Source organism: Nicotiana tabacum, chromosome 23 (genome assembly GCF_000715075.1).
Source record: "Nicotiana tabacum cultivar K326 chromosome 23, ASM71507v2, whole genome shotgun sequence".
Lineage (NCBI taxonomy): Eukaryota > Viridiplantae > Streptophyta > Magnoliopsida > Solanales > Solanaceae > Nicotiana > Nicotiana tabacum.
The window spans coordinates 136,427,120-136,437,094 of NC_134102.1; the positions used below are offsets into that span (position 1 = coordinate 136,427,120).

The following is a 9,975-nucleotide window of genomic DNA, read 5'->3' on the forward strand; positions in this document are numbered from 1 at the left end:
ACCAAGAAAAAAATTTCAAGAACACACCAGTAAATTTCATATATAAGCAAGTAAAAGTTCTGGTTACAACTTTGAGCCTCCTTTTCTCAAAAAGGAATACAAAAAAAAACCAAGAACAGATAAAAATTACGCAGTATATCCCATTTTGATACACTTTACATTGATGAGATCATAGGAAAAATTCAGATGATAAAAGTCCAAAACATTCTCTGAAGAACTTGTTTCTTATCTTGATCAGCTGCACAAAATGGAATGAACTGTGAAATCAAATACTAATATATGTATCAAATATTCTATCACTCATCACTATAATAGAGGAAATTTTTACTCCTCTTATTAGACAAACAACAAGAAGCTAAGCCATTTGTTTTTCTCTTCAAGTCCTGACCAAAGGTGAATTCATTGGAGAGTGAACTGGTGAATTCATGAAATCATCCATTCTTCGAAACGATAAGCTGATTTGAAGTTTGCTCCTACTGCATTGTTTCTTAACAGCAGCTTTATTATTAAGTCCCTTTGTTTGAAGCACAAAGTTCCTTATCCTTCTTAAAGCAGTTCTCATTGTTTCATCGTCCATATTTGCAAAACAAACTCTAAACCAACCTGGTTCAGAACAATGAAAAGAACAACCTGGTGAAACATTAAGCTTCACTTCATTTATAATAATTCTCCACAATTCCAATTCAGATTCTAATGTTGGCTCTTTTAGTAGTCTTCTTAAATCCATCCAAAAGAATAAACCAGCATTGCTCTTCAATGTACTAATTCCAACTTGTGCTAGTCCTTTAGTGAACATCCCGTGTCTTTTCCCTAGTCTTTCAGAACTCTCAGCAATGAATTTTTCAATGAAAATTTCATCAGACAACATTGATGCAATCAAATGTTGTGTCTGTGTTGAAACGAGCCCGAAGCTTGACATTTTTCTTGCAATGTTGACTACAGTATCGTTGTATGAGTAAACAATTCCGACTCTGAATCCAGGAAATCCCAAATCTTTCGACAAGCTATAAACAATGTGGATCAAATCTTTGTTGCATCCAACATGTTCTTCAACTATTTCAGAAACACTGAAAAATTTGGGCTGATCAAAGACCGTAGCAGCATAAATTTCGTCGCATATTAAGTGGATGTTTTTCGAATTTATGAATGTTACTATGTCTCTCAGTGTGTCACTGTCAAGAAGAGTGCCTAGTGGATTTGAAGGATTGTTTATAAGCAAACCCTTTATATTAATATTGGATTCTTGAGCTTTTTCATATGCAGCTTCTAAGGCTTTTTTAGTGACCTTGAAATCATTAGAACTGTCACAAACAACTGGAAAAAGTTGTACACCAGTTCTCCACCTTAAATCTCTGTCAAATCTGCAATATTACAAATGAAAAATTAATTAGTGTATGCCAAAATAAGTAAAGCAGCAAAAAGGAAAATAGCTAAAGATTTTTTTCTTTTTTATAACTTTATTCCCTTGTGCTGGAAAGCAAACTTGAAAACCATTCAACTTTTTTTAATGATTTTTACAATACTAAGTAGCGAAGCCAGAAATTTTACAAAAAATATTCACGGTTTAATGTACATCTATAAAAAGTAATTTTTGACGTATACAAATAATACTCCATAATTTTCTATATAATCGGTATAATTTATGTGGCTACGCCACTCCCTATTTGTCCTTGAGTGAACAGAGGGAGACATGACTGATAAAAATGAATTAGGGATGACTTTATGGGTCAAATGAGAAATAAATAAATTGATTATGATACAACTTAATAAAAAGAATTTGTCTTTGTCACTTAGGACCACAGGAAATTATGAAGGATGTTACTACAGGATCCTATTTTCTCTGTTTTGTACAGATGAGTAGTTGATTTCATGTCCCACATCAATAATTTAACTAGGTCCAAGCACCCAAAATAAGTTAAAAATATGCAGGTCAAGGGAAGACACTTGTGATATTGATTTGTAAAAGATAAGAGCCCCCAAGTTGAAAATAAAAAAGATTAACTAGGATTTTCTTAAAGAAAATATAAGTAATTATAAGTTGGTAATTAAGGACTCTTAGAAAAGTTCTCCTTCTTTTGGGAAGGGAATGAGGATCCCTAATACTAGGTTATGGGTTAAGAATTCAAATAATGTGGTTTTCTTGATTTGAGCCGTGAGAAGGGAGAAACTCTGTCTGCGACGCGACATGAAATTAATCGAAACAGTAAATTTTGAATACTGAATTATTAAGAAATTATAAGTCATTCTTACCCAGGATAATATGGGGTAGGAACCAAAAATGCATCTCCAGGATTGGCCAAACAAAAAGCCAGTGTTTCATGAGCTCCAGTTGCTCCTCCACTCATAACTATGCGATTTGGGTCAAACGTGACTCTGTCTCCTCTCACTTTTTCCATAAACCTTGCAACTGCCTGAAATTAAGATACATATATTTCTTAAGGTAATTAGAACACTGAATAATTTAGAGTATAAAAAAAAATAGGAATATGTGTTTAGCTGGTCTTTTTCTTACAAAAATATTCATACCTGTCTAAATTCTGGCAAGCCATGATAGTCTTGAAAAATGGCAATATCTTTGAAATCTTCAGCTCCTTCAGTTGTGCAAATGGAGGCTTTTGGGTTATTCACCACCCATTCTTGGATTAAATCAAAGCAAAGCTGCAAAATACATCAAAATAGAGAAATTAACAAAAACTCTAAAGTTTTCAGTTTTATCCATTTTATCAAGAAAAGAGCAGAAAATATGTTGTTTTTATCTCCTACCTGATTTTCTGCAAGACCCATCTGAATAACTCCATTTGGATTGTTAGAGAGATGAAAAGGGTCATTTTCATAAGCCTTCCAACCATCAAAATAAGCTGAGTTTTCTCCATGTCCATCATTTGTTGCTATTTTTGAAAGAAGCTGCTGCTTTTGGACGTTGCCTGAAATGAACACCATCTTCTGAAAGTTGTAGAGAAAATCAAAGATTATCAATATAATGAAGTTGGTGTTGGCTAATTTGCTAAAGGTTTTATGGTAAAAGAAGTTCTTTTTAGACTTTGAATATTTGTTTGTACAAGTCTTGTAAATTTGTGGAATGAAAATTGAGTGGAAGTGATGCCTTTATTTATACTAGTAATTCCACATTGTCATGGTCTCTAAAGAAGTTTCCATGAAAGATAGGATCTACACGCACTCGTAACCCCCCCCCCCCCAAAACCCCAACCCCACCCCACCCAAACAATCTCCAAACACCTTTGAAAAAGTTAGTATTTCTTTTGAAAATACAATCTTGAGATACGTTAGGTGGTTTAATTAGTACGTATGTATATGCTAATAGCGCACTAGTTATGAACTGTACAAGGTCCCTTCATTTCCCTACTCCCCCCACCAAACATTATTACAACTCTAAGACAGTGTTTTAAAAGGTATGGGCGTAAGACTTTGCGTTTTATATATGTTTCAGGAATATGTAAGTTCCGAGGTACGGGGTTTACGCCCCATGTGTATTTAATTTTTAATATTTCATAAAATAATATAATTACAATAAATATTTATAAATAGGTAAAATTACATAAAAATTAAAAAAAAAACTATAAATATATGAAAAATATTTATAGATGTGCTCCATCCCCACAAAAAACTAGTCAAAACAATCTATTATATACTACTTACAAGCACAAACAACTTGAGTTGAAAAGAAAATTCTACATGGATAAACAAAAAGGATGACTAACCTGCAATTTGAACTTTGAACTTGCTGATATGATGGAGAATAGAGTTCTCTTTGTATTTGCAAAAAAAAAAAAAAAAATCGGTTATTCGTTACTTTTGGGAGATAGTAACAGACTAGCAGACAAGATAAAGAATTTGAAAAGACCATAAATTAGGGCTTTCATCAATAAAAAATGTCTTGACTTTTAAATTTAATATTCCAGTTCCTTTTTAAAATTTTTGAGTAATTATAAACTAACTTTTGAGAATTTGGTTATTATATGAAGGATTTATTCAGCAAATTTTATTTTTATTTGAAAAAGTCTCTGGGCTTACGCCTCACTACAAAAACGCGTCTCAAACGCCCGGGCGTACGCCCCGAATTGCTGGGCGTACGTCTCTGGAGACTTTCGCCCTACACCATTGCCTCGAGCCATTTTTGATGCGACTCGCCCCGGGCGAAAAAGCCTTGTAAAACACTGCTCTCGGGGATAAATATGAAATGAATTCAACTATTTACAGTGACTACATAATTAATTTTTGTACTATTAGTATATTTAATTAGTTATAATAGGTGATATATTATACTATATATTACGTATTGCTCCAAATTACGTTCACCTGATGGTATTAAAAAATTATATACAGTCTGATCGTATAAAATACATTTTCTTTAAAAAGTTGGGAGTCTTCAAAACTTTCTACAAAATGTTTCAAGAAAATAAGAGTAAAAGATTTACAGCTAGGTTTTATACATTTTGTCCTTCTTCATTGTTCGTTGCAGGAACTTTAGAGAATTTCTTGACGACTCTTTCAACTGTCTATTTGAAGGCACCGTAGCTAATTACTGTGTAAACTACTTCAATCCTTCATTCTATTCTTGATGAAATAAATATATGAAAATGAACTTGTAACTTATATATTAAAGACTTAACTAATCTCATATTATATTGCATTATTACAAATTTCTAATGCAAATAAATGTCGGCGAATATGGGCAGTTTATGTCAAACCAATGGATAACATAAGGAATTACTTAGCTGTTTGGTTGCAACTTTAAAAACTAAGTGTAGGTTTAATCACAATCATGTCGGATCATGTGTTCATTTTCTAAACCTAAAAGACAAAAGTAGGAAATCGTACGTGTGTTTCTTTTTGTGTTGCTTTCCAAGTGATTGTCTCTACGATTGTACAGAAAAAGAAAAAAAAGAATACTAGGTATTTTATATCCAAATAGAAAGTTTTACTTTCGAACATAATGGTCCACATATAATTATAAAACTACTGAAAATAATTTCTCTAAAAGTCTTCAATGCTTTGCGCTTAAAAACCACAAAGAAAATAGAAGAAAAGATCAAGCAGTATGATTCCCCACAAGGCTAAAACCGTTCTTGAATTGAATGGTAGGTTTAATAGCAAGGTTACCATTATTCTAGTTCCAGAAGGGTGTAAAATTTAACTGTGTATATTACAAGTTTAAATTTTATAGAGTGACTGTACAAAAATACTTACATAATCAAGTCATTTAAAAGATTTTATATATATATAAACTCATTAGATATACATTTCATTTCCTTATTGTTCACTTTGAATCAAATCCTGATAATTTTTAAAAACGCATCACATATACCATTTAACGGAGTTGTTACACTTATATGTACTCCTAACTTTTATTAATTTCTCGAACTTCCAATGCAAAACTTTATTCGCATACTCAATATGTCTCTCTAGCTCACTCCAATAACAATTTTTTGAGGGGGAAAAAACAAAAAATTGTGGCTTCTAGTATGCATTTGACTTGTGAGATTAAGCAAGTCAACTAATGATTATTACCTTCTTACACACTTCTGATATGTTTAGCTTAAAACGTAGAGCTAAATTGAACTTTGAACCGTTAATTACGTACACGTTCAAGCACATGCACAAAAATAGAAAGGAAACGTGAATTATTTGCATTTAATGCATTAGAAATCCTTCATATTATAGAACGCGGTCGGAGCCTCAATTTTCCTTCCATTTTTCAATTTCTTCCTAAGTTTTTGGTAGGAAAAAGAATGCTTCCTAAATAGCATGGTACAATTTGTACTTCTATTTCATGAAAATAATACACTTCTTACTATCTTTGGCACTGCATTATTGGGGTTATTTTATAGCGTTTTTTTCATTTTTAACTAGCGTCAGAAATTATTTATATTCGGTAGCCAAAAAAATGTATAATATTTGTATAATTTTGTATATAATATACAGATATATATATATATATATATATATATATATATATATATATATTTTATTTTTAGAGCAGTCATACAGTGTCATTTTCCCAACTTTATATATCGTAGTCTTCACGTTAGACCATTAATGTAACATGGTCACAGTCTGTGATTCTCACTTTTATGTCCACACATACTTAAACAATGCTTTGACTATTTTAAAATAGATAACACTTATATTTACAAATTACATTTTTTTATCCCGCTCTCCACTTTACTCCTTTGCTAACTCCTAACTCGCAACTCTAGAATTGAAAGTGGCGACTGCATACCACTTGAATAATATAAAGGGTATTCGGGTCAAATCGAAAGAAATTGACACTTGCACTTGCACAGAATGTTATGCAATAGATCGTATCAGATGCTTTTCTAATAGATTGGAAATAACATTTGCACAGAATGCTATGTAATTGATCGGATCAGACGCTTTATAACATTAAATATTGGAGATTTTCTGGGAGACTCTCTCTTAGGGTGAAGGCTTATTTGACAAGACGTTTTTTTCTTCTTTTTGTTCTTTTTTTGGTTTCTCAATGTGTGATATCAATATTTGAGCTTGATTAAATTTGAATTCGTGTTGAAAAATCTTATATTGGGGGTAAAGCACTTTTTAACAAATGTAATTATATATCACAATTAGAACTAAAAATCTTTAATTAAGAATAAAGGAATATTTATTTTGGTTAAATAAATTGAATGAAGTTTGTGTATTCAACTCCCATTGACTTACAACTTACGTGCAAAGAAATTTGGCATACACTAGCAATTATAAAAAATAAATTTTACCCAAAAGTCTAGAAGGGTTCTGGTCCCATACTTTGAGAGCACATTAAATATAGCATTTCAGTGTATACTTCCTTGTTAGCCATCTGGATACAATTCCACCGTCTTGTGACTGTGGCACTTGAACTACCAATGTCTTAATTTGCCGGTGTTGCTATATTTTCCAAAAAATATTGAGGCCCCACTGTGGAAAGAAACCCAAAAAAAAAAAAAGAATTTTAATATAATACGAGTCTTAATTTTGATCATTCTCAAAGTCAACTTTGGAATAAATTTATATTTAAACCTCATCTCTTAAGAGTTAAGATCACTTATTTTTACCGATTTCTAGAGAAAAATTAAGTGTTGAATGATGACATGAAAATATGATATGTAACTTTTCAGACCAATTTATTAAAAGTAGGGGTGTACATGGACCGGGTTGGTTCGGATTTTATCAGAATCAAACCAAACTAATTATATCGGTTTGGATTGGTTCGATTTTGTCGGATTTTTCGGGTTTTTCGAGTTTTTTTGTTACATGAATATTATTTCAATTTTGCATTATTAAAGTTATAGATGAAATTTTGATAAGTAAATATATGTTTACTAAAAAAATATAACAAACATATGATCTATTAAAGCGATTTTACGGGAAAACTTTTTTTAGTAACACATAATAGTTTATTTTCTTAGTCATCTAACAATAATTTTTTATTGATGTACGCTTTCAGGGTTAACCAAAATTAATAATTAAAAATAAAAATCAATATGATACCTAAATAATGATATATTCTATATAATTTTAGATTATCGAAATACCACTTCAAATTCGAAAAACATATAATAAATCTTGACATATGAATATGAAAGAACAAAGAGATGATTGACGCATTTCAATAACACATAATAAGAAAGTGATACAATCTATTATTTAAAGTAAATAAAAATAAATACATTTTATAGTTCTATTAAATATTATATCATATAGAGGATCTCAAATATTTCTAGACATCTTTTAACTAAAATTCTATATAAAGTCTTAAAATTATATAAAAAAAATTATATATTCATATGTCGATTTGGTTCCTGTTTTTTTACTCAATACTAAACCAAATTAAACTAAATCTAGTCGGATTTTTAAATTGATTTGGTGTAATTTTTCGATTCAGTTTGTGCGACCCTAATTAAAAGTATATAAAAGTTTACATATCACTGGAAAAAAAGGTTATCTACACAATAGATTTATAATTAGTACATGCACCTACGTAAATTACGATAAACGTGAATCACCATTACCATGTGATTTGACTAACTTAACTTTGTATCTTGTGAATCTCCAAAAAATTACCCTAAGCTAGTGAGACAAGGGAATAGCTACCTCCATCGTGAGGACGAAAGCAAAAAATTTAAGGCTTTTGTTGATAGTACGGTTCAAACTCGTGACATGCCCGTGGTTATTGACGGACGCATGCGGTGACAAGCGGGTTCAACTGAACTTGTTTCATCAAAAAATAATATTGTGTATATATATAAATTATGATTAAAGTTGCATAAATTTTGTATAAATATTTTATTTGAACCCACTTGACAAGTACTATTTTACGACTAAAGTTATATACTTCTAAGATTGAACCCGCTTGTACAAAATCTTGGGTCCACTAGTGCTCGTGATATGCACATGTATGTGCTACGCCCTTACTAGACCAAATCCTAGGTGTTGTGGCTATTTATATCTGTGTTGTCAGTAAATTATTTATTATTTTCTTTAGCAAAGCTCTCCACTGTGAATAGGGTAAATTTCACGTATCAAAATACTTTTGAATAAATATTCAAACTCGCTCATCTATTTTTTATTTTGGTTTCAATTTACCCTTCATGATACTTCATGTTTGAGCTCCATCAGCTCAAGGATAAATATGAGATAACTTGCTAATGGTGAGTGCATAAACGACCCTAAAATATTATAAAAGATTAAAGGCGGATCCAGTATTTGAATTTTATGGGTTTAAGTTCAGAATTCTACTACATCACGTCTAATTTAATGAGTTCAAAATTTATTTTTGCACTTATTAGCTGAATTTTTAACACATATACAGGATTTAAGTGAAAGTTATTGGGTTTAGATAAACTAGAAACTTCTTTATTGGATCCGCCTCTACAAAAGATAAAATTAAAATATTTCATATAGTAGAGAAATATTTGTATATCTTTTTCAGTAAAATTTAAAACTAATTAAGGACGGAGAAGTGTCTCTGCAAAATTCTCGTGTTTCCCTTAGGAAAAATGTTAGTTTTTGGGAAAAGGACTTCATGTACTAGCTACTAGTATCTAGGCTTTTCGTATAGTTCTAAGAATTTACTATTATTTCACCTAGCAAATGCAGTACCAAAAATGGTTGCTTTTTCTCCGTCCACACATTTTAAGCAATTTTTCACTTAAAATCATTCAAACATTAGGCTAGTTTTCTAATTCTTTCCATATTTGGGATTCGGTCTATTCCGACCATGTCATGCTGGACTATTTTTGAACATATTAAAATCTCATTAAAGAACCAACTTAAATTTGATCAAAGTATATTCCCGTCTTTTCTGCTAATTGTGTATTTAAAAAACAAATCTTTCTAAGTTTTCCTCACGTGCATGACTCTGTACTTTAATAGTACTAATCATAATATCATTTATCCCAATTTATATGACTGTTCCACATATTTTGGCACATTCCAAAATAATTCATTTATAATACTACTTTTTATATTCTAAAAGTTTCATTTTGAAATCATAATTAAATGTGTTTTTTTTTTTAGTGAAGTATTTTTTTTATTACTCAAGATATTAGAGAAACAAAAATTAAGTTCGTATCTAATAAAATGGTGTCAGGTAAAATAGGAGTAGTAATTATAGTATCACCAAGTTCTTGAATACATATATAGTTACGTTTAAACGTGCTTGATTAGCACCAAATACCTATCTTGAACCTGAATTTAATAGACCTAAATGGCTAACTTATCAATACCATTTAATCCTATTTTATAAAGTCAAAAAATTCTATTTTATGGGAGACAAAGAAAAAAAAAAGGCAAAGACAGCGAAAAAGAAGTGATTATTGACCTAATCTACTACGTGTTTTATCTCTTTTAAAATAAAGCAAGAGCAACATTTGAACCATACGTAAATAAAGGGAAATAGAAACATATGATTCATAAGCAGAAATAATATAGTCAGCAAATAATCAAACTTAATTG

General features: G+C 30.7%; 1 protein-coding gene across 1 annotated transcript; it reads right to left on the reverse strand.

Moving 5' to 3' along the window:
- Nucleotides 1-243: 243 nt before the first annotated feature.
- On the reverse strand, nucleotides 244-2,975 carry LOC107829216 (1-aminocyclopropane-1-carboxylate synthase-like). The gene is made up of 4 exons (NM_001326220.1): nucleotides 2,764-2,975; nucleotides 2,527-2,658; nucleotides 2,251-2,411; nucleotides 244-1,361 (listed from the first exon to the last, which is right to left on the reverse strand). Exons 1-4 carry the CDS (start codon nucleotides 2,938-2,940, stop codon nucleotides 377-379), a joined length of 1,455 nt encoding a protein of 484 aa, NP_001313149.1. The 5' UTR covers nucleotides 2,941-2,975; the 3' UTR covers nucleotides 244-376.
- Between the last annotated feature and the right edge of the window lie 7,000 nt (nucleotides 2,976-9,975).